Here is a 25409-nt window from a genome sequence, read left to right on the forward strand (position 1 = left end):
AGTATGTGTTACTCCTGTGCTGGTTGGTCACCTCTTTAGTCGGTATGTGTTACACCTGTGCTGGTTGGTACCTCGTTAGTCGGTATGTGTTACTCCTGTACTGGTTGGTACCTCGTTAGTCGGTATGTGTTACTCCTGTACTGGTTGGTACCTCGTTAGTCGGTATGTGTTACTCCTGTACTGGTTGGTACCTCGTTAGTCGGTATGTGTTACTCCTGTACTGGTTGGTACCTCGTTAGTCACCTCGTTATTCAGTATGTGTTACTCCTGTGCTGGTTGGTCACCTCTTTAGTCGGTATGTGTTACTCCTGTACTGGTTGGTACCTCGTTAGTCGGTATGTGTTACTCCTGTACTGGTTGGTACCTCGTTAGTCGGTATGTGTTACACCTGTGCTGGTTGGTCACCTCTTTAGTCGGTATGTGTTACTCCTGTACTGGTTGGTACCTCGTTAGTCGGTATGTGTTACTCCTGTACTGGTTGGTACCTCGTTAGTCGGTATGTGTTACTCCTGTGCTGGTTGGTCACCTCGTTGGTCACCTCGTTAGTCGGTATGTGTTACACCTGTGCTGGTTGGTACCTCGTTAGTCGGTATGTGTTACTCCTGTGCTGGTTGGTCACCTCATTAGTCAGTATGTGTTACTCCTGTGCTGGTTGGTCACCTCGTTAGTCGGTATGTGTTACACCTGTGCTGGTTGGTCACCTCGTTAGTCGGTATGTGTTACTCCTGTGCTGGTTGGTCACCTCGTTGGTCACCTCGTTAGTCGGTATGTGTTACACCTGTGCTGGTTGGTACCTCGTTAGTCGGTATGTGTTACTCCTGTGCTGGTTGGTCACCTCATTAGTCAGTATGTGTTACTCCTGTGCTGGTTGGTCACCTCGTTAGTCGGTATGTGTTACACCTGTGCTGGTTGGTCACCTCGTTAGTCGGTATGTGTTACACCTGTGCTGGTTGGTCACCTCGTTAGTCGGTATGTGTTACTCCTGTGCTGGTTGGTCACCTCGTTAGTCAGTATGTTTTACTCCTGTGCTGGTTGGTCACCTCGTTAGTCGGTATGTGTTACACCTGTGCTGGTTGGTCACCTCATTAGTCAGTATGTGTTACTCCTGTGCTGGTTGGTCACCTCGTTAGTCGGTATGTGTTACACCTGTGCTGGTTGGTCACCTCGTTAGTCAGTATGTGTTACTCCTGTGCTGGTTGGTCACCTCGTTAGTCGGTATGTGTTACACCTGTGCTGGTTGGTCACCTCGTTAGTCGGTATGTGTTACACCTGTGCTGGTTGGTCACCTCGTTAGTCGGTATGTGTTACACCTGTGCTGGTTGGTACCTCGTTAGTCGGTATGTGTTACTCCTGTGCTGGTTGGTCACCTCATTAGTCAGTATGTGTTACTCCTGTGCTGGTTGGTCACCTCGTTAGTCGGTATGTGTTACACCTGTGCTGGTTGGTCACCTCGTTAGTCGGTATGTGTTACACCTGTGCTGGTTGGTACCTCGTTAGTCGGTATGTGTTACACCTGTGCTGGTTGGTCACCTCGTTAGTCGGTATGTGTTACTCCTGTGCTGGTTGGTCGCCTCATTAGCCAGTACGTGTTACACCTGTGCTGGTTGGTCACCTCGTTAGTCGGTATGTGTTACTCCTGTGCTGGTTGGTCACCTCGTTAGTCGGTATGTGTTACACCTGTGCTGGTTGGTCACCTCATTAGTCAGTATGTGTTACTCCTGTGCTGGTTGGTCACCTCATTAGTCAGTATGTGTTACTCCTGTGCTGGTTGGTCACCTCGTTAGTCGGTATGTGTTACACCTGTGCTGGTTGGTCACCTCGTTAGTCGGTATGTGTTACACCTGTGCTGGTTGGTACCTCGTTAGTCGGTATGTGTTACTCCTGTACTGGTTGGTCACCTCGTTAGTCGGTATGTGTTACTCCTGTGCTGGTTGGTCACCTCGTTAGTCGGTATGTGTTACTCCTGTACTGGTTGGTCACCTCATTAGTCAGTATGTGTTACACCTGTGCTGGTTGGTCACCTCGTTAGTCGGTATGTGTTACTCCTGTGCTGGTTGGTCACCTCGTTAGTCGGTATGTGTTACTCCTGTGCTGGTTGGTCATCATTAGTCAGTAACACATACCGACTAACGAGATGTGAAAGGTTAACTCCTCTAGTTGTCTTGATAGATGTGGAGGGTTAACTCCTTTAGTTGTCTCTCCCTATTTTAATTTCTAGACAAATATTCCTTTTTCTGGTCTTCCCTGTTTTCATTTTCCTCCATTTTTGTTTGCTTCCTGTCTCTAAGTTTGGTGTGGGTTTCTCTAGTGTTTGCTTCCTGTCTCTAAGTTTGGTGTGGGTTTCTCTAGTGTTTGCTTCTTAGTTGGCGATCATGATGGGTGTCTTTTAGGTTCCAGTTGTTGTTACTAGTCAACTTTCAGTGGAATCCCCCATGAGTGTCTTTCAGAACCCCTCCTAAATCCCCACCTGTTTCGTTTTGGTTTTGTCAATGACTCTTTGTTAGTTCCCCCTTCTATTTGAGCAACAACTTTTTGGTTTTCTTGCTGGGGAACGTATCCGTATTCTCCAATAGAACACCTTTGTGGGTTGTGCTGTGAGTAGAGGAACCTCTGTGTGTTTCCCTGTGTGTTTCCCTGTGTGTTTCCCTATCTGTTTCCCTGTGTGTTTCCCTATCTGTTCCCCTGTGTGTTTCCCTGTGTGTTTCCCTGTGTGTTTCCCTGTCTGTTTCCCTGTGTGTTTCCCTGTGTGTTTCCCTGTGTGTTTCCCTATCTGTTTCCCTGTCTGTTTCCCTGTCTGTTTCCCTGTCTGTTTCCCTGTCTGTTTCCCTGTGTGTTTCCCTGTGTGTTTCCCTGTCTGTTTCCCTGTCTGTTTCCCTGTCTGTTTCCCTGTCTGTTTCCCTGTCCGTTTCCCTGTCTGTTTCGCTGTCCGTTTCCCTGTGTGTTTCCCTGTGTGTTTCCCTGTGTGTTTCCCTGTCTGTTTCCCTGTGTGTTTCCCTGTGTGTTTCCCTGTGTGTTTCCCTGTCCGTTTCCCTGTCCGTTTCCCTGTCTGTTTCCCTGTCTGTTTCCCTGTGTGTTTCCCTGTGTGTTTCCCTGTCTGTTTCCCTGTCTGTTTCCCTGTCTGTTTCCCTGTCTGTTTCCCTGTGTGTTTCCCTGTCCGTTTCCCTGTCCGTTTCCCTGTCTGTTTCCCTGTGTTTCCCTGTGTGTTTCCCTGTCTGTTTCCCTGTCTGTTTCCCTGTCTGTTTCGCTGTCCGTTTCCCTGTCTGTTTCCTTGTCTGTTTCCCTGTCTGTTTCCCTGTCTGTTTCCCTGTCTGTTTCCCTGTCTGTTTCCCTGTGTGTTTCCCTGTGTGTTTCCCTGTCTGTTTCCCTGTCTGTTTCCCTGTGTGTTTCCCTGTCTGTTTCCCTGTCTGTTTCCTTGTCTGTTTCCTTGTCTGTTTCCCTGTATGTTTCCCTGTGTGTTTCCCTGTATGTTTCCCTGTATGTTTCCCTGTATGTTTCCCTGTCTGTTTCCCTGTCTGTTTCCCTGTCTGTTTCCCTGTCTGTGTCCCTGTCTGTGTCCCTGTCTGTTTCCCTGTGTGTTTCCCTGTCTGTTTCCCTGTCTGTTTCCCTGTGTGTTTCCCGGTGTGTTCCCCTGTCTGTTTCCCTGTGTTTCCCTGTGTTTTGCCTGTTCGTTTTCCCTGTTCTTTTTCCCTGCGTGTTTCCCTGTGTGTTTTCGTGGAGTGTTTTGCCTGTTTGTTTTGCCTGTGTGTTTTGCCTGTGTGTTTTGCCTGTGTTCCCCCGCTCTATACAAGTGGCCCCGGACTACTTTAGCTGGTCGCCAGGCAACGGACACGCCGGTCTGTCTCTCGTCCATTCAGAGAGAGAGAAACAGGAGACTGAGTACTGAGCCTCTTCTGGAAGAGCCTGCTGCCCGCTGCCTACCTGACCAACTTACCAATGAACACCCATCCACCCACAGCATAGAGTAGTGTCTCTCTCTCTCTCTCTCTCTCTCTCTCTCTCTCTCTCTCTCTCTCTCTCTCTCTCTGCCTTGTGCTCTGACTGCTTTACCAATGAACACCCATCCACCCACAGCATAGAGTAGTCTCTCTCTCTCTCTCTCTCTCTCTCTCTCTCTCTCTCTCTCTCTCTCTCTCTCTCTCTCTCTCTCTCTCTCTCTCTCTCTCTGCCTTGTGCTCTGACTGCTTTACCAATGAACACCCATCCACCCACAGCATAGAGTAGTCTCTCTCTCTCTCTCTCTCTCTCTCTCTCTCTGTCTCTCTCTCTCTGTCTCTCTCTCTCTGTCTCTCTCTCTCTGTCTCTCTCTCTCTGTCTCTCTCTCTCCTCTCTCTCTCTCTCTCTCTCTCTCTCTCTCTCTCTCTCTCTCTCTCTCTCTCTCTCTCTCTCTCTCTCTCTCTTCTCTCTCTCTCTCTCTCTCTCTCTCTCTCTCTCTCTCTCTCTCTCTCTCTCTCTCTCTCTCTCTCTCTCTCTCTCTCTCTCTCCCTCTCTCTCTCTCTCTCTCCTCTCTCTCTCTCTCTCTCTCTCTCTCTCTCTCTCTCTCTCTCTCTCTCTCTCTGCCTTGTGCTCTGACTGCTTTACCAATGCACATCTACTGCATTCTCTGCTTTTGGCTGTGTCTGGCTGGCTGCCAGTGTCACGCGTAACTGTTTGTGACACCCATTTCCCCTGGCCAGGGAGGAAGAATGGAGAATGGCTGGATGGTGTTGGGAGGAAGACTAGGATGGAAGGGTGAAGGTTGGGTTGTATCTCCTGTTCTCCCACAGCGTTTCATCCAAACCTGAACCAATGGGATTATTGAAAGGGGAAAATACACTTTATTAGAATGAGAATAAAGTGAAACATGGAATAAATTAAAAAAAAATACTTATTTAATTTGGGAATACAATGAATAATGAGTTTGGTTATTTTCTCTTTTAAGAGCAAGATGGAGACGCAGAGAGATACGTGTCGTGCCATAGACATCTCAGGGAAATGTAATGATGGTAGAAAATGACCGAAATAAAAGACTAACCCTTTGCTTTAGCCATGGTCTACTGCAGTGAACTAATGAGAACACTGTGGTCCCCCCCCCCCCCCTTCTCTACTTCTTGCGACCTAGGCTGTATCCCAAACGGCACCCTATTCCCTACATAAGTGCACTACTTTTGACAAGGGCCCTAGTGCGATATATAGGGAATAGGGTGCTAAGTAGTGCACTACATAGGGAATAGGATTCCATTTGGGATTCATACCTAGCCTGATCTGACTCATAGCCTGTTTACATCCTGTCAGTGCTCTCTCTCGTCATGTCTCATGAGCAACGAATGACACGATACTTTGGTAAAATGTGTACGCATCTAGACAGCCGCAGAGTAAATATCGGAATGGAGAAGCGAAGGGGCAAATCAGGATACTTGTCCCAAACTTCTCTCTATCTAAGTGTGATCTAGATCGTAGGCCTTCTGAACAAAGTTACTTTTCCATATCTCATCTACAGTATGTGTCTATATTTTACAGGACAACTCTAGTGGATTTACGGAGTATTTTCCGTCATGTTTCAAATGGTAAAATTATGACATGGGGTGTCATTTTATATGCATGGCAATTTCCCACCGTCCGCTAGGGAGCAACGCAAGAGATTAATACCATCTAGTAGGCTCATGACAAAGGTGTCGGGGAATGGGTCGAGGATGGCCTTAATTAAACTACGAGGATCGCAAGTTCACTCCCAGTGCTAGTGCTAGGTTTCTCTTTGTTTACACTATCCCAAACCTTAACCACTCTGAATAATTATATTCCTAAGGTTAACCCTAATGCCTGAAATTAACCAAAATCTCGTAATTAATTCCTAAACTTAAAAATATGCCTTAATTAACGGCCAATCACTACATAATCTACACACGGCCCAACACTCCATAATTAAAATGGCTGGGGCCATGCCATATCTTTGTTGCTGCAGTTATGGTTAGGTGTGGTGTTTTCTAATGAGATTGAATGGATATTGTTTTTTTTAAGTATTTTTTTTTTAAATTTGTGTATTCAGAATAATTATCATATTATTATAGAACATCATCGAGGTTGCTAGGCTTAGATTTTGTGTTAAGCGCTCTACAACAAAGCTTTCTCGGTGTTCAACAAGCTTTCTTTACCTTTAACCTTGTTCTGAACACCTCCAAAACAAAGGCCGTGTGGTTTGGTAAGAAAAATGCCCCTCTCCCCACAGGTGTGATAACTACCTCTATTACTTATTATTACTACCTGAGGATTTAGAGGTTGAGGTAGTCACCTTATACAAGTATTTGGGAGTATGGCTAGACGGTACACGGTCCTTCTCTCAGCACATATCAAAGCTGCAGGCTGAAGTTAAATCTAGACTTGGTTTTCTCTATCGTAATCGCTCCTCTTTCACCCCAGCTGCCAAACTAACCGTGATTCAGATGACCATCCTACCCATGCAGATTACGGAGATATAAATAATAGAACGGCAGATAAGGGTTCTCTTGAGTGGCTAGATGTTCTTTACCATTCGGCCATCAGATTTACCACCAATGCTCCTTATAGGACACATCACTGCAATCTATACTCTTCTGTAAACTGGTCATCTCTGTATACCCGTCTCAAGACACACTGGTTGATGCTTATATATTAAACCCTCTTAGGCCTCATTCCCCCTATCTGAGATATCTACTGCAGCCCTCATCCTCCACATACAACACCCATTCTGCCAGTCACTTTCTGTTAAAGGTCCCCAAAGCACACACATCCCTGGGTCGCTCCTCTTTTCAGTTCGCTGCAGCTCGCGACTAGAACGAGCTGCAACAAACACTCAAACTGGACAGTTTTATCTCCATCTCTTCATTCAAAGACTCAATCATGGACTCTTACTGACAGTTGTGGCTGCTTTGCATCATGTATTGTTGTCTCTACCTTCTTGCCCTTTGTGCTGTTGTCTGTGCCCAATAATGTTTTGTACCATGTTTTGTGTTGCTACCATGTTGTGTTGCTACCATGCTGTGTTGTCATGTTGTGTTGCTACCATGCTGTGTTGTCATGTGTTGCTGCCTTGCTATGTTGTCATGTGTTGCTGCCTTGCTATGTTGTTGTCTTAGGTCTCTCTCTATGTAGTGTTGTCTCTCTTGTCGTGATGTGTGTTTTGTCCTATATTTAGATGTACTATTCTTTTGATTTTTAAATCTCAGTCCCTGTCCCCGCAGGAGTCCTTTTTCCTTTTTTTAGGCCGTCATTGTAAATAAGAATTTGTTCTTAACTGACTCCATTAATCCATTGAAAGATGAGACGGAGTAAAACTCTCCCTGCCATTTCCATCTGCGTGCGATACAACATCATTGGTGGGATCGTTTCATTGGTGGGATCGTTTCAGTGGTGGGATCGTTTCATTGTTGGGATCGTTTCATTGGTGGGATCGTTTCATTGGTGGGATCGTTTCATTGGTGGGATCGTTTCATTGGTGGGATCGTTTCATTGGTGGGATCGTTTCCCACAAATGATGTTTAAAAGCCGAATAGCAAGAAGACCTCAGAGAGATGAAATGCTCCTTCTGCAGTGATATGGATGGTGCTATCACCGACGTTTTCCAAACACAGGAGTGCCTAACTGCCTGTGTACCAAACGGCCCCCTGCTCCCTACATATAGGACACCTACATTATAAAGTAGTGCACTATATAGGGAATAGGGCCCTGGTCTAAAGTAGTGCACTATATAGGGAATAGGGCCCTGGTCTAAAGTAGTGCACTATATAGGGAATAGGGCTCTGGTCTAAAGTAGTGCACTATATAGGGAATAGGGCCCTGGTCTATAGTAGTGCACTATATAGGGAATAGGGCCCTGGTCTATAGTAGTGCACTATATAGGGAATAGGGCTCTGGTCTAAAGTAGTGCACTTTATAGGGAATAGGGCCCTGGTCTAAAGTAGTGCACTATATAGGGAATAGGGCCCTGGTCTATAGTAGTGCACTATATAGGGAATAGGGCTCTGGTCTAAAGTAGTGCACTATATAGGGAATAGGGTGCCCTTTGAGACAGAGCTCTGGCTGCGGGTGGTCCCGGCGTGTTGCGGCGGTGCAGAAACAACCAGATGGGCTTTAGAAATGCTACATTTCATTTCGTATCATTAGTAGGTTAGCTCACCCCTCATTGGCTTCCCATCTGCTGCCGTTTCAGCCCTCGGACACGTCCCAAGAGACACCTTATTCCCCCAATAGGGCTCTGGTCTAAAGTAGTGTGCTCCGTATGGAATAGGGTGCAATTTGGGATACGGACCCTAAGCCTACATGCCATCGTAGTGCAGCACATCACAGCCCACAGCTACTGACAGTATTATCTCCGAACCTGAGACCCTATCCGAGAGCCAGGGAACCCGAGACCCTATCCGAGAGCCAGGGAACCCGAGACCCTATCCGAGAGCCAGGGAACCCGAGACCCTATCCGAGAGCCAGGGAACCCGAGACCCCTATCCGAGAGCCAGGAACCCGAGACCCTATCCGAGAGCCAGGGAACCCGAGACCCTATCCGAGAGCCAGGGAACCCGAGGACCCTATCCGAGAGCCAGGGAACCCGAGACCCTATCCGAGAGCCAGGGAACCCGAGACCCTATCCGAGAGCCAGGGAACCCGAGACCCTATCCGAGAGCCAGGGAACCCGAGACCCTATCCGAGAGCCAGGGAACCCGAGACCCTATCCGAGAGCCAGGGAACCCGAGACCCTATCCGAGAGCCAGGGAACCCGAGACCCTATCCGAGAGCCAGGGAACCCGAGACCCTATCCGAGAGCCAGGGAACCCGAGACCCTATCCGAGAGCCAGGGAACCCGAGACCCTATCCGAGAGCCAGGGAACCCGAGACCCTATCCGAGAGCCAGGGAACCCGAGACCCTATCCGAGAGCCAGGGAAACCCGAGACCCTATCCGAGAGCCAGGGAACCCGAGACCCTATCCGAGAGCCAGGGAACCCGAGACCCTATCCGAGAGCCAGGGAACCCGAGACCCTATCCGAGAGCCAGGGAACCCGAGACCCTATCCGAGAGCCAGGGAACCCGAGACCCTATCCGAGAGCCAGGGAACCCGAGACCCTATCCGAGAGCCAGGGAACCCGAGACCCTATCCGAGAGCCAGGGAACCCGAGACCCTATCCGAGAGCCAGGGAACCTCAGACCCTATCCGAGAGCCAGGGAACCTCAGACCCTATCCGAGAGCCAGGGAACCTCAGACCCTATCCGAGAGCCAGGGAACCTAGTACACAAACAGCTTTGCTGAGCCTGCAGGAGCTGTGCTGGTAGGTTATAACACGTTATGTTATTATAGATCTATCCCACAAGAGGTTTCTTCTATCTGTGCTTTGAAGATAAGGATTGGTAATACCAGAACAAGCGGTAAACGGTAAGGCCTCACAAACAAACAAAAAAATGCATTGATGACTATGAGTGGGACATAATAAACATCGTTGGCACAATGGTGATTTTTGGTGGAAGGGCAAACGGAATCACCTATTCACCATTTTGGTCTGCGTGGTTTTCGTGCTTTGAAGAATGAACGGCAGAGAGTGGAGTAAACACACACAGCTTCAGCTGAGTAAGAACACGCTGTGTGTTAAGCTGCTTAATCCCCTTTTTACTCGCTGCACTTTTCCATGATTCAAACTCACTCGTGGCCCAATCTCCCTGTGAGACTCTATTCATTTATTTCAACTTTCGGTTAAAGACTGAATTGAATTTCTGTTATATTTCAGGAGACAGCGAGCTAAACGTCTCTGCCACCCCCAGACTCTTATTGACTGACTCATATTATTGCTGTTTGCCACCAACCACAGCCTGGTTTTCCTCAAGTTAAATGTCTTTACGGTTTCTACCATAACATGTTCACTCTGGGCTGTTGTTTGATTGGCCAGTTTGGAAAGAGTGTTTGGAAAGAGCCGGGGTCAAAGGGGGGTGCTGGGGGTAAAGGGGGGAGCCAGGGTCAAAGGGGGGAGGTGGGGGTAAAGGGGAGAGGCGGGGTCAAAGGGGGGTGCTGGGGTCAAACGGGGGGGGGTGGGGGGTAAAGGGGAGAGGCGGGGTCAAAGGGGGGAGGTGGGGGGTAAAGGGGAGAGGCGGGGGTCAAAGGGGGGGAGCCAGGGTCAAAGGGGGGAGCTGGGGTCAAACGGGGGGGGGTGGGGGTAAAGGGGAGAGGCGGGGTCAAAGGGGGGGAGCCGGGGTCAAAGGGGGGAGCTGGGGTCAAAGGGGGGAGCCAGGGTCAAAGGGGGGTGCTGGGGTCAAACGGGGGAGGTGGGGGGTAAAGGGGAGAGGCGGGGTCAAAGGGGGGAACCAGGGTCAAAGGGGGGTGCTGGGGTCAAACGGGGGAGGTGGGGGTAAAGGGGAGAGGCGGGGTCAAAGGAGGGAGGTGGGGGTAAAGGAGGGAGCCAGGGTCAAAGGGGGGAGGTGGGGGTAAAGGGGAGAGGCGGGGTCAAAGGGGGGAGCCAGGGTCAAAGGGGGGAGGTGGGGGTAAAGGGGAGATGCGGGGTCAAAGGGGGGAGCCGGGGTCAAAGGGGGGAGCCAGCGTCAAAGGGGGGAGCCAGGGTCAAAGGGGGGAGGTGGGGTCAAACGGGAGAGGTGGGGGTAAAGGGGAGAGGCGGGGTCAAAGGAGGGAGCCAGTATCAAAGGGGGGTGCTGGGGTCAAACGGGGGGGGTGGGGGTAAAGGGGAGAGGCGGGGTCAAAGGGGGGAGGTGGGGGTAAAGCGCTAAAAAGGAGAATATGAATATTGATACAACCATTTGGTTCAAATAGGGCATAGTAAGTCTGCCATGGCTAGTCCTTAACCTCAGTCCCCATCGGTTTACAAAGGAAGCATTCATTTTAATACCATAAAACGAATAGTAAGTGTGAGAAACACGTTCCAAGCACGCTTCAAATGAAGTGGATTAATAGGAGAAAATAAGCTTTTCTTCCTAGTGAAGTGGATTAATAGGAGAAAATAAGCTTTTTTTCCTAGTGAATTCAAGGATGTGACAATTTTCAGAGATTTCAACAGTCACGCATAGCTAACTAAATGTTGGAGGTTATATCATATTGCGTATCAAACTGTGTCTCTGGCACAATCAATTCATGTAGAACCCCCCCCCCCCCCCATCACCCCTCAAGTTGATGAAAAAGCACTAAGCATATAAAACCGTGAGATAAGAGGATGCCCCTGCCTCAAACCCGCAGCGATCTCAGTGGTGGAAATGTTGGACACGGGGAGGGTCGACTTTCAGATGACATTGACGCTATGTAGATGAGCGCGGGGGGGATTTGTGCTCCGTGGAACATCCCTGGCCAAAGTTAGACGGTGCTTCGAGGTGAAGCTGCGTCCCTTTTCGCTGCGTTGTTTCTCCGCTCTGCTTCTGCTCGGATCTCTCCTTCAGCACCACAGAGCTAACGGACAGCACCACTCACCTTTCCCCTCCGGATCCTAGTTTGGGTTTTGCTTCTCTTATCATAAAATGGAAAATCTTTTCTTCGGTCTGCTCCGGGAGAATCTGTAAGGATACAACTTTTAGCTGAACGTACGGATAACTATACCATCGCCCCAAATTCTGTCTGGCATAGCAGTTTGATTGTAAGTACTGATTTTACTTATAACAGTGTGGGGGGAAAACTTCAGCGCAATGATCAGTACATTGAACAGAACCGTGTGGACCCGTTTGGGGATACGGAGTTGCGTCTCGGTGTGTTGGGGGGGGGGGGGGGGGGGGGGGGTATTCAGATCTTGCACACGGAGTAGCCTAGTCTTAGTCTATTCGATTGGATATATCGCAACTGTGGTATTTTACCAAAACAATAGAAAAACAGTGATGAGTCATTTCATCAGGGCAGGTTCCAGGCATAACTGTGATATTTTACCAAAACAATGAATTCCACCAGAAAGCCAGTGATTAGTCCCTTCATCAGGGCAGGTTCCAGGCATAAGCGACACAAGCGGTTGCTTAGGGTCCCCGACCACTAGGGGGGGCCCCGAACCCCCCCATCCTTCTCCAGAAACGTACTATTGAGAGTAAGAATAGTATAATACACCGGGGGGCATTTTCGGAATTTGGTTGTTCAGCAGGTTTTTTAATCTTGTTATTTCAATCAGTATCCCATTTTTCCATTAACTTTTCCACTGATTTGTTGCCGACATTTAGAAAGTTTGCATAGAAAATAGATCTGATACGGTACGTTTCCATTGAATTATCCTTGTGTCGATTAAAACGGCTAGACGTAATGACGTCATAGATTTAGATGAAACTTTTCCGCAAAAAAACCCCCTCCAATGTCGGATAAAAAGGAAGTGGTTTGTATTGTTTCCATGACCCATTTAGGCAAATTGTGCATTAATAAATTGGTGACAGCCTGCATGCCCTCCCACCTATTTGTTTCATGTCTCAAGTGGCCTGCAAAAGCCAGCTTGTATAGAATACAATAATTGACTAATATTTGCCATATTCTAATAATTCTCATGTCCCGACGTATCGCCATAGGTGAAATTTGCTCTGTTTGACATCTGAAAAGCCAGAAAAGCAATACAGGCATTGTTGACACTGAGGACAATCCTTGTTCTGCAAACAAATATCATTTTTTTTATAGTTGAAAAATTATTCGGGAATCATAATATATCGCAATAAAGAAAGTTAGACAAAAAAAATATCAACCCCTGTTGAACGGTTTAAAATGTTATCACCCTTTTACATTTTTTTACCTTCATTTAACTAGGCAAGTCAGTTCAGAACAAATTCTTATTTTACCTTCATTTAACTAGGCAGTTCAGAACAAATTCTTATTTTACAATGACGGCCTAGGAACAGTGGGTTAGCTGCCTTGTTCAGGGGCAGAACGACAGATTTTTACCTTGTCAACTCGGGGATTCGATCTTGCAACCTTTCGGTCTAACGCTCTGACCACTAGGCTACCCTGCCACCCTTTTAGAAAATATCTCACATCTCTGCCGTTTTCATTACACATCTAGCAATTTTTTTGTTGTTGTTGCAATATCGCTTTTGTCGAATAAACCAATTGGTCAATTGAAACCTGCCTGCTGACAGTCACTCAAGTAGCCATGTCAGCTAACACATTTTTAGATTAGCCAGCTGTCTAAACTTGGCCAAAACCCCGAATGGTCAAGGGGCCCTGATCTCTAGGGGGCCCCCATTGATTGTGTTAGTCATTCTCACTCAGATATAATTAGCACGGCATAAGGCATTATAAAATGTGTAGAATTGCAGGAGCTTAGCTTTATAACTAAAACATTTCCTTCCATAGCCCACCCCACCACCCACCCCCCAACCAAATCTCGCTTAGCCACAAAACGCTACACATCATTCTACACTTGACGCGTTTTTGAAGTTCCATAATTCCTGGTGTGTCATAAGCAAATGAAACGTAAGAGAGAGATGATGCCTAAAGCTTGGTGCTTACAGGGTCCTTTTGTTTGACTTCTCTTTCTCCATGCCGTCTCATCTCATAAATTTCAAATAGCTGAGGGGAAAAACGGGAGATCCCCCCCCCCCCCCCCTTTGTACTACAGCAATAGAGGCACGGTACTATTCTAAAAATAAATGCAGAAAAATACCAAAAGCATGACGTTACCAAGCCCAATGTATCCCAAATTACGCAACAACAAAAAAAGATCAATCAACTGTCTTCTGACGTGTATTATAAATAATTAAAGAACAACTAGGCCTATATATTTAACGTTGAATATTTACATTTAAGTCATTTAGCAGACGCTCTTATCCAGAGCGACTTACAAGTACATACATTCATACTTTTTTTTTGTACTGGCCCCCCGTGGGAATTGAACCCACAACCCTGGCGTTGCAAGCGCCATGCTCTACCAACTGAGCCACACGGGACCATAGGAAATATGCTTCTGCTTCTGCTTCTGCGTTGCTTCTGCTTCTGCTTCTGCGTTGCTTGCTCATTGGGGTTTTAGGCTGGGTTTCCGTAAAGCACTTTGTGACATCTGCTGATGTAAAAATGCTTTTACACAATACATTTCATTGATTGAATAATTAACACTCATTTGTAATAATGTGTGGTAATATTTATACATCCCATTTATCCTCGTTTTTATTTAAATTTATATTTATTTGTGTGCATAAGCCATAGCGTGTTAATGAATGTAATTTCCCTTTTTTATTTATTTTTATTAATGGTTGCGTTGCACAGCAATTAACCCTCCAAATGCTGATTAATTGACGGTGATGATCGCCACCTGCTCTTAAACAGTGTTGAAGGACCTGCTTAATGTGCGAAGACTTTTAGAGTATCAACGCTGTAAATCAGCACTTGGGCTCCCGAGTGGCGCAGCGGTCTAAGGCACCTGCATCTCAGTGGTTCAAATCCAGGCTGTATCACATCTAGCCGTGATTGGGAGTCCCATAGGGCAGCGCACAATTGGCCCAGCGTCGTCCAGGTTTGGCTGGGGTAGGCGGTCATTGTAAATAAGAATTTGTTCTTAAACTGACTTGCCTAGTTAAATAAAGGTTAAATAAAAAATAAACATCACATGTCCATTGCCATAAAACATCTCTTGTCCCCAGCGCCAACAATGCGACTCCCTGAAAACTCATTTTCAGCGCTATTGATGCATCAATTTTGGTTCTTCCCCATGGTAAATCAATATTTAGTAAACATTTAGGGTCCAATCATTATTTGAATGACCTATTTGGTAACATTATTCTCTTGCGCTTTTTTTCCAGGTGCGCTCTCCCAACTGGATCGGTGTTCCCGCTTCTTCTCCTGCCCATCTGCCCATTTCCTGCCCATCTAACCGTCCCTTGGCTGGGTAACGAACCGCGAAGCTGCTGTCTACGTGGACCGGTGGGGTTAAAATCTTCCTTCCGCCTTCCAGCCTTGTCAGGAAATCAAAATCTAAACAGAGAGACAGAGACATGGCAACGAATGGTACTAAAGGCTCTGATGGACACGTTCTAACGGAGGTGAATGCCGAGCCTAACGACAAACCCAAAACTTTGGTGGTCAAAGTCCAGAAAAAGGAACTTCCCGAAAGAGAGAACTGGACTGGAAAATTTGACTTTCTCCTGTCTTGCGTCGGGTACGCAATTGGACTCGGAAATGTCTGGAGATTCCCTTATCTATGTGGGAAGAATGGAGGAGGTAATCAAGATGTCGGAACTTTTCCGTGTTTTTCAAAAAACAAAATGAGGCTAAATTTGACCTTTCAATCGGCAAATTTGTTCTGGGGCGCTCATTTAAATAATCTCAATGGCTCAAGAGCTCCTTTTCTCTCCAGATTGTGCGTAATTACGCGCACATTTATAGGCAACGCTACGAGATCATTCATTTGAGTCGCTGTAGTGTGAAACAAAATAGTGGGTTTATCACTGTATCTCTTTGGATGATTTGAAATGTTAATGGTACATCAATGCAATGGTTCACTTTTATTCACGATTATATTTTTTTGTTTACTTACCTTTTATATTCTGTTCAGGGGCCTTCTTGATTCCCTACTTTTTGACGCTCATATTTGCTGGTATGCCCCTGTTTCTGCTCGAAACGTCCCTCGGTCAGTACACATCGATTGGAGGGCTTGGTGTGTGGAAACTGGCTCCCATGTTTAAAGGTAAATCAAAACCCCGTGTTTAGGTTAACCGGAAATACATCACGTTACATAAGACAAATAGCTGTCCTCAAATACTCTTCTTGCTGTTTGACCAGCATGTCTCCTGTCCCGATCGTTTAAACAGATCAAACTTTATATTTAGCTGATGCTATTATATCTATATTTTTCTCAAATTATTTCATTTTGTATTAAAGCACAGTATATAAATACCTCATTCATAATCTCCCTTTTCTAGGTGTTGGTCTGGCCGCCGCAGTGCTTTCTTTCTGGCTAAATATTTATTACATTGTCATCATTGCCTGGGCCATATACTATTTGTGGTCCTCCTTTACTACCGTGAGTATGATAGTCAGGTACTAAAAAAAATATGAATGAAGTCATTGAAGGTTTAAAAAAAGGAAAACACATTTCCCAAATGGATATCTTTAAGTGGCATGACATTGCAAATGTCGGGGCAGTTTGATCATAACGATATATTGTTTCTTGTATGCGTAGTTAATTCCAAGATATCGAATTTGGCTGTTATTAGCCCTTCAACAAATGAGGTGCATGACGTTTGAAAGAGATTGGCAACATTTACAAAAGAGAGAGAGAGAGAGAGAGAGAGAGAGAGAGAGAGAGAGAGAGAGAGAGAGAGAGAGAGAGAGAGAGAGAGAGAGAGAGAGAGAGAGAGAGAGAGAGAGAGAGAGAGAGAGAGAGAGAGAGAGAGAGAGAGAGAGAGAGAGAGAGAGGGAGAAAAAAAAAAACCTGTCTTTGTTATTGCAGGAGCTACCATGGCAATCATGTGGAAATTCTTGGAACACAGAGCGCTGTTACACCAACTACAGCACCCTGAACGCTGCCAACCTCACCAGCGCTGTTCAGGAATTCTGGGAGTAAGAACAAGTAGTTTTTATTATTAAGTGTTATTTTGTTGTTTTTTTGGCTGTGGTTGGACCATGCAGTGTCACTAAAAACTTGACCTTTTAATCTGTAAATTTGTTCCTAAATAATAAATAAGTCATGGGGTTGAAAGAGGATTTATAAAATACATTTCATTGACTGGTAGATTGATTGATTGATTGTGTTGTCCTATAGACGTAACATGCACCAGTTAACAGACGGTCTGGAGAAGCCCGGGGAAATCAGAGCGCCTCTCGCCATCACGCTGGCCATCGCCTGGGTCCTCGTCTATTTCTGTATCTGGAAAGGTGTCGCCTGGACTGGGAAGGTAACTGACCAAATTGATAGATTTTGGGATTAAGATGCTAAACCCACCGGGGGAATCTTGACATTCGATTTTGGCCGCCATATTGGATTTTGGCCTCCATATTGGGTTTTGGCCGCCATATTGGATTTTGGCTTCCATATTGGATTTTGGCCTCCATATTGGGTTTTGGCCTCCATATTGGATTTTGGCCGCCATATTGGATTTTGGCCGCCATATTGGATTTTGGGGGTTAATCCAGCATGCCCCCCTCCCCTGGCTTATTTGCAAAAGTAGGAGGCATGGCTAAAGAATCAAAATCCATAGAGAAACCTTTGACTGGGAAAAAAATGACAGTTGATCTGTGCCTGGGCCTTGTCTCTAATAATGAGTGTTAAGTAATTAAATGCATCTGTTAAAGGTCAACTGCCCCTTAGAAGCAACTTGTCTTGTTTTAAAACAGCCTACATGGCCTCGTTATGAGTCAGAAACATTCATATTAGTGTCGGAATTGACTTCGAAGTGTAAAAAAATGATAATTTTGGTCATAAAGTCAGTCTTGTCCAAAACCGAGTTTTGTAAGTGAGTTCGTCACGACTTACTAGAGGGTTGGGTACGGAGTAGGATCATGCCACTTGTGTCCAGTGTCCACTGACATGAGAGAAGCAGCTGTGCTGGTTGCCCTCTACTGTAATCAGCTGGTTGTGCTCTATCCAATCATAGCGGCCAGAACATCAAGACAGTGACATAGACTTGGCCAGTACGCAGCGCTTCAGACTTTTACATAACACGTCACCAATGCTATGTTGAAATAACCCTTGGCCCGAAGCCCTTTATATGGAGTGGTCACTTGCTGATGTGTTTGATAGTGTCAACCACTCGAGTCTGCTACTTTTCTGGGCAAAATAAGAATTGAGACGATCAGAGCCACACTTGTTTCCCAACTGCAACTTCTTTTGTAATATGATTTTGGCCGCCATATTGTATTTTGGCCGCCATATTGGATTTTGGCCTACATATTGGGTTTTGGCCTCCATATTGGATTTTGGCCTCCATATTGGATTTTGGCCTCCATATTGGGTTTTGGCCTCCATATTGGGTTTTGACCTCCATATTGGATTTTGGCCTCCATATTGGGTTTTGGCCTCCATATTGGATTTTGGCCTCCATATTGGATTTTGGCCTCCATATTGGGTTTTGGCCTCCATATTGGGTTTTGGCCGCAATATTGGGTTTTGGCCTCCATATTGGGTTTTGGCCTCCATATTGGATTTTGGCCTCCATATTGGGTTTTGGCCTCCATATTGGATTTTGGCCTCCATATTGGATTTTGGCCTCCATATTGGGTTTTGGCCTCCTTATTGGGTTTTGGCCTCCATATTGGATTTTGGCCTCCATATTGGGTTTTGGCCTCCTTATTGGGTTTTGGCCTCCATATTGGGTTTTGGCCTCCATATTGGATTTTGGCCTCCATATTGGGTTTTGGCCGCCATATTGGATTTTGGGGGTTAATCCAGCATGCCCAGCATATGAAACACTGCTAGACAGACTCACACTCTCTGTAATAGATAGTGAGAAAGTTGTAGAAAATGTACACAAGTCACCACTCGCCAATGACTTTAATAAGCTGATTGTGGCCTGGCTGCTTAATTGTGCCTGCTAGCTACGGACTATTTAAAAGAAGTGACTATTTTGAGGGAGTGGCTATGTTGTTGCTACGTTGAATCAGGAGGGACAAACAACAGTAACTACAAGGGTACGATATGAGAACATATTACACCCACATCAAACCAACCCCCCCCCCCCCCCCCAAACCAAACTCTCATTTGGCTTCAGTCATGGCCTTTCGTAGTCTGCAGACAAATGACCAAATCGCCCTCATGGGTAGAATGTTATTCATATTTTTCATAATTAATCAAATGCTTTGAAAATCCGATGTTTCTATGTCAAACGGTTTTGTCATATTTCAGTCCTCTGTGAGGTATATAAAGTATATAAAGTTAACTCTATATTGAACTTGGTGGGCGGCAAGTAGCCTAGTGGTTAGTGTTGGACTAGTAACTGAAAGGTTGCAAGATCAAATCCCTGAGCTGACAAGGTAAAAATCTGTCGTTCTGCCCCTCAACAAGGCAGTTAACCCACTGTTCCTAGGCCGTCATATAAAATAAGAATTTGTTCTGAACTGACTTGCCTAGTTAAAAAAAAAGGGTACTGGTGTCTTCTTAATTTTAAGCCCATAACCATGTGTGTGAGGTGTATAATTTTGTTTCGAAGTAGATTTGTTTAAGACTACCAAGAAGCACTGTGTCACCCTGAAAATAGCCCACTGCAATAAATTAATGAGCAGTCTTCAAAACTAGGCCACAACAGGAAGTGCATTCACCCTTGAAGTCAGTGTTTGCATAATTCCATTGTTTTATATTCTAACGAGAGTCTCCCTCCCTCCCTGTTTCAGGTGGTGTACTTCTCAGCCACGTACCCCTACGTCATGCTCTTCATCCTCTTCTGCCGTGGCATCACTCTCCCCGGAGCCATCGATGGAATCCTCTTCTATATCACGCCCAACTTTGAAAAGCTCAAGGAATCAGAGGTAGCTAGCCTTTATCAGTTAGCAGATACAGAGGTAGCTAGCCTTTATCAGTGAACAGATACAGAGGTAGCTAGCCTTTATCAGTGAACAGATACAGAGGTAGCTAGCCTTTATCAGTGAACAGATACAGAGGTAGCTAGTCTTTATCAGGGAACAGATACAGAGGTAGCTAGCCTTTATCAGTGAACAGATACAGAGGTAGCTAGCCTTTATCAGTGAACAGATACAGAGGTAGCTAGTCTTTATCAGGGAACAGATACAGAGGTAGCTAGCCTTTATCAGTGAACAGATACGGAGGTAGCTAGCCTTTATCAGTGAGCAGATACAGAGGTAGCTAGCCTTTATCAGTTAACAGATACAGAGGTAGCTAGCCTTTATCAGTGAACAGATACAGAGGTAGCTAGCCTTTATCAGTTAGCAGATACAGAGGTAGCTAGCCTTTATCAGTGAACAGATACAGAGGTAGCTAGCCTTTATCAGTGAACAGATACAGAGGTAGCTAGACTTTATCAGGGAACAGATACAGAGGTAGCTAGCCTTTATCAGTGAGCAGATACAGAGGTAGCTAGCCTTTATCAGTGAACAGATACAGAGGTAGCTAGCCTTTATCAGTGAGCAGATACAGAGGAAGAATGTATGCTGATTGCTGCATGTGATGCTTTCAGTTGCAGTTTGTTCTGACCTGCTGTGTGTTTTGACTTGCTGTGCGTTTTGACTTGCAGTGCGTCTTACTTGGAGTGCGTTTTGACTTGCAGTGCGTTTTGACTTGCAGTGCGTTTTGACTTGCAGTGCGTCTTGACTTGCAGTGCGTCTTGACTTGCAGTGCGTTTTGACTTGCAGTGCGTTTTGACTTGCAGTGCGTTTTGACTTGCAGTGCGTTTTGACTTGCAGTGTGTTTTGAATATAATTTTTTTCTGACCTGCTGTGTGTTTTGACTTGCAGTGCGTCTTGACTTGCAGTGCGTTTTGACTTGCATTGCGTTTTGACTTGCAGTGCGTTTTGACTTGCAGTGCGTCTTGACTCTCTGTCTCTGTTCTCGTCAGGTGTGGCTGGATGCTGCCACTCAGATCTTCTTCTCCTATGGGCTGGGGCTGGGATCACTGATTGCTCTGGGAAGCTACAACCCATTCAATAATAATGTTTACAGGTAGGTTTATATATCTCTAATACCACTCAATCCAGCTCTTTACTGCGGCTTATATTCTGCCTCTGCCAATGATGTGTGGACCTATGTCAATGGATTCTGCTGTGTGTGTGTGTGTGTGTGTGTGTGTGTGTGTGTGTGTGTGTGTGTGTGTGTGTGTGTGTGTGTGTGTGTGTGTGTGTGTGTGTGTGTGTGTGTGTGAGTGAGAGAACACATCTGTCAGCTGCCACTTCATCTCTGTCTCTCTACATTTTATATCCTGGCAATGAACGAACAAATACCCCATCTCTAAAAATGAATGGGCCAATCCATTGACATTGCAGTAAGGCTCGGCTATAGAATGCAAAACCCTCCCTCCCCTCCCTCCCTCTCTCCCTCCCCTCCCTCCCTCCCTCCCTCCCTCCCTCCCTCCCTCCCTCCCTCCCTCCCTCCCTCCCTCCCTCCCAAAGCAAATGTGCTGTGGTTTGATAAGGCCTTCCATATCAGTGTGACAACAGCCATTCCAATCCATGCTTTTTGTCTTTCTCTCCATCTCCCTGCAGAGATTCTGTCATTGTGTGCTGCATCAACTCGTTCACCAGCATGTTCGCTGGCTTAGTCATCTTCTCCATTGTGGGCTTCATGGCCAACGTGACTAAGAGACCTATAATAGAAGTAGCAGCCTCAGGTAATTACCGTTCACTATCGATATAGATGTTAATGGATCAATACAGCATTGATGCCGTGCATACACGATTTCGCCACGAATTCGCCACATTTTTGCCATCCCAGACTAATTTGAATGACTAAGGTGAAAAACGACACACTTTTTTGAAGATGGTCATACCAAGGATCATTTAGCTATTTGATTTGAAGTTTTAGGACCCCTTTAGGTATCAAAATATATATACATATATTTTTTCCCGATGAAACATTGAATTTGGCCTTAATGCTATTAGCCAATAGAAATGCAGTGAATGACAGATTCACTACATGGATAAACAGATATGTTTTAGGACTATCTAAAGGAAGTTTGTTCTGAAGTGTCTGTCCTGTATCTGAGAGAGATGACACAGATCAGGAAACTACAGTACCAGTCAAAAGTTTATTTTTGTACTATTTTCTACATTGTAGAATAATAGTGAAGACATCAAAACTATGAAATAACACATATGGAATCATGTAGTAACCAAAAAAAGTGTTAAACAAATCAAAATCTATTTTAGATTCTTCAAAGTTGCCACACTATGCCTCGATGACAGCTTTGCGCACTCTTGGCATTCTCTCAACCAGCTTCATGAGGAATGCTTTTTTAATAGTCTTGAAGGAGTTCCCAGATATGCTGAGCACTTGTTGTCTACTTTTCCTTCAATCTGCGGTCCATCTCAACTGGGTTGAGGTCGGGTGATTGTGTAGGCCAGGTCATCTGATGCAGTACTCCATCACTCTCCTCGATCAAATAGCCTTTATACAGCCTGGAGATGTGTTTTGGGTCATTGTCCTATTGAAAAATAAAGGATAGTCCCACTAAGTGCAAACCAGATGGGATGGCATATCGCTGCAGAATGCTGTGGAAGTGAAGCAGGCCTTCATGCTGGTTAGGTGTGCCTTGAATTCTAAATAAATCACCAACAGTGTCAGCAGCAAAGCACCATCACACCACCTCCTCCATGCTTCACGGTGGGAACCACACATGCAGAGATCATCAGTTTACCTACTCTGCGTCTCACAAAGACACGGCGGTTGGAACAAAAAATCTCAAATTTGGACTCATCAGACCAAAGGATAGATTTCCACCTGTGTAATGTCCATTGCTCGTGTTTCTTGGCCCAAGCAAGTATCTTCTTCTTATTTGTGTCCTTTAGTAGTGGTTTCTTTACAACAATTAGGCCCTGAAGGCCTGTTTCACGCAATCTCCTCTGAACAGTTGATGTTGAGATGTGTCTGTTACATGAACTCTGTGAAGCATTTATTTGGGCTGCAATCTGAGGTGAAGTTAACTCTAATTAACTTTTAACAAGGAACACCTGTTCATTGAAATGCATTCCAGGTGACTACCTCATGAAGCTGGTTGAGAGAATGCTAAGAGTGTGCAAAGCTGTCATCAAGCCAAAGGGTGACTATTTAGAAGAATCTAAAATATATTTAGATTTGTTTAACACTTTTTTTGGTTACTACATGATTCCGTATGTGTTATTTCATAGTTTTGATGTCTTCACTATTATTCTATAATGTAGAATATAGTAAAAATAAAGAAAATCCCTGGAACGAGTAGGTGTGTCCAAACTTTTGACTGGTACTGTACATACTGTATATATACATACATATTTATTATCATTATATATATACTTTTTTTAACCCCTTATTTTAGGCACTTGACTATCTCCATACTTACATTCCTTTTTTAAACTGATACCTGGCTTCCTTCAGACTCGTCTTGTGAAGCTTGTGGGCGTCCTAGACATATACATGTTCTCCTAGGAGTCTCACCTTTCAGTGGGAGCCACAGTGGGAGTCTCACCTTTCCACAGTAGTGTGTAGCCCAACCCGTTCAGACGCTACAGACAGACGTTGGAAGATCGGCTGTACCGACTTCAGACGAGTCTCGTGAGCTTGTGGTTGGACATCGACTCCGGGGGGTTGGTTAGGGTTAGATTTAAAATCAGACTTTAAGAATATATATTTTAGAAATAGGAAGGGTTTAGCCATGATTATGATTTCATGGCTGTGGTAACCCAACACACACCATGTGGACCGAGGTAATGGAAGACTGACTGGTGGAGCCGTGGAGAGAAAGTCCCAGCAACCTTTTCAATATTAAACGTTTTTTTTGTATTACGTCCGATTACTCACATAGAATATAAAGTCCATATTGGTCACATCTGCCCATCCATTCTACACCTCTGTCTCTTTTTTTGGGATGTTTCTGCACACAATAATGTGAACACTTAGTACGTACAACAACACCTGTCTGTATGTCGGCACGGGCAGGATCAACTAGGGAATCAGCGTGTAATGTGAGCACCCATATCCTGTGGTTGAGGGCGGACGGAGGTAAAAGATTTGTTAATCGGGAAATGTGAGCACCTCCCAGTTGTTCAGATTTTAGAAGTGGTGTAGTGTTATATTAGCCTACTGAGCTTATATAAAACAAAATATATAATATATCATGCCCAGCATTAGCCCACTGAGCTTATATAAAACAAAATATATAATATATCATGCCCAGCATTAGCCTACTGAGCTAATATAAAACAAAATATATAATATATCATGCCCAGCATTAACCTACTGAGCTTATATAAAACAAAATATATAATATATCATGCCCAGCATTAGCCTACTGAGCGTATATAAAACAAAATATATAATATATCATGCCCAGCATTAACCTACTGAGCTTATATAAAACAAAATATATAATATATCATGCCCAGCATTAGCCTACTGAGCTTATATAAAACAAAATATATAATATATCATGCACAGCATTAGCCTACTGAGCTAATATAAAACAAAATATATAATATATCATGCCCAGCATTAACCTACTGAGCTTATATAAAACAAAATATATAATATATCATGCCCAGCATTAGCCTACTGAGCTTATATAAAACAAAATATATAATATATCATGCCCAGCATTAGCCTACTGAGCTAATATTAAACTAAATATATAATATATCATGCCCAGCATTAGCCTACTGAGCTAATATAAAACAAAATATATAATATATCATGCCCAGCATTAGCCTACTGAGCTAATATAAAACAAAATATATAATATATCATGCCCAGCATTAGCCTACTGAGCTAATATAAAACAAAATATATAATATATCATGCCCAGCATTAGCCTACTGAGCTAATATAAAACAAAATATATAATATATCATGCCCAGCATTAGCCTACTGAGCTAATATTAAACTAAATATATAATATATAATGCCCAGCATTAGCTTACTGAGCTAATATAAAACAAAATATATAATATATCATGCCCAGCATTAGCCTACTGAGCTAATATAAAACAAAATATATAATATATCATGCCCAGCATTAGCCTACTAAGCTAATATTAAACTAAATATATAATATATAATGCCCAGCATTAGCCTACTGAGCTAATATAAAACAAAATATATAATATATCATGCCCAGCATTAGCCTACTGAGCTAATATAAAACAAAATATATAATATATCATGCCCAGCATTAGCCTACTAAGCTAATATTAAACTAAATATATAATATATAATGCCCAGCATTAGCCTACTGAGCTAATCTAAAACAAAATATATAATATATCATGCCCAGCATTAGCCTACTGAGCTAATATAAAACTAAATATATAATATATCATGCCCAGCATTAGCCTACTGAGCTAATATTAAACTAAATATATAATTGATAATGCCCAGCATTAGCTTACTGAGCTAATATAAAACAAAATATATAATATATCATGCCCAGCATTAGCCTACTGAGCTAATATAAAACAAAATATATAATATATCATGCCCAGCATTAGCCTACTAAGCTAATATTAAACTAAATATATAATATATAATGCCCAGCATTAGCCTACTGAGCTAATATTAAACTAAATATATAATATATCATGCCCAGCATTAGCCTACTGAGCAAAAAAATCTGAGAAAATCATAGCGGGACGGTAGCATATTCTTTCCACCATACCTATGGAACCGCATACGGTGTGCTTCCATATAGGCTACCTATGATTTACTATGGCTGTGTTTACACAGGCAGCCCAAATCTGATCTTTTGCCAAATTAATTGGCCAAAGAACTGATCTGATTGGTCAAAAGATCAATTAGTGACAACAAAAAAAAAAGATCAGAATTGTGCTGCCTGTGTAAACTCAGCATATCATGGCAGCGTAGCCTAGTGGGTTAGAGTGTTGGGCTAGTAACGG

General features: G+C 44.4%; 1 protein-coding gene across 1 annotated transcript in view; it reads left to right on the forward strand.

Moving 5' to 3' along the window:
* Positions 1–11158: 11158 nt before the first annotated feature.
* slc6a1b (solute carrier family 6 member 1b) overlaps positions 11159–25409 on the forward strand; it is a 33306-nt gene continuing 19055 nt past the window's right edge. The window contains exons 1-9 of the mRNA XM_055869914.1: positions 11159–11565; positions 14687–15104; positions 15439–15570; positions 15806–15906; positions 16336–16445; positions 16648–16780; positions 19212–19346; positions 20390–20493; positions 21033–21157. Of these exons, the coding sequence (XP_055725889.1) occupies positions 14879–15104; positions 15439–15570; positions 15806–15906; positions 16336–16445; positions 16648–16780; positions 19212–19346; positions 20390–20493; positions 21033–21157 (1066 nt within the window). The 5' untranslated portion in view covers positions 11159–11565; positions 14687–14878. The remainder of the gene's footprint in view (positions 11566–14686; positions 15105–15438; positions 15571–15805; positions 15907–16335; positions 16446–16647; positions 16781–19211; positions 19347–20389; positions 20494–21032; positions 21158–25409) is intronic.

The sequence above is a fragment of the Salvelinus fontinalis genome, chromosome 18, assembly GCF_029448725.1.
Source record: "Salvelinus fontinalis isolate EN_2023a chromosome 18, ASM2944872v1, whole genome shotgun sequence".
In the NCBI taxonomy this organism is placed as follows: domain Eukaryota; kingdom Metazoa; phylum Chordata; class Actinopteri; order Salmoniformes; family Salmonidae; genus Salvelinus; species Salvelinus fontinalis.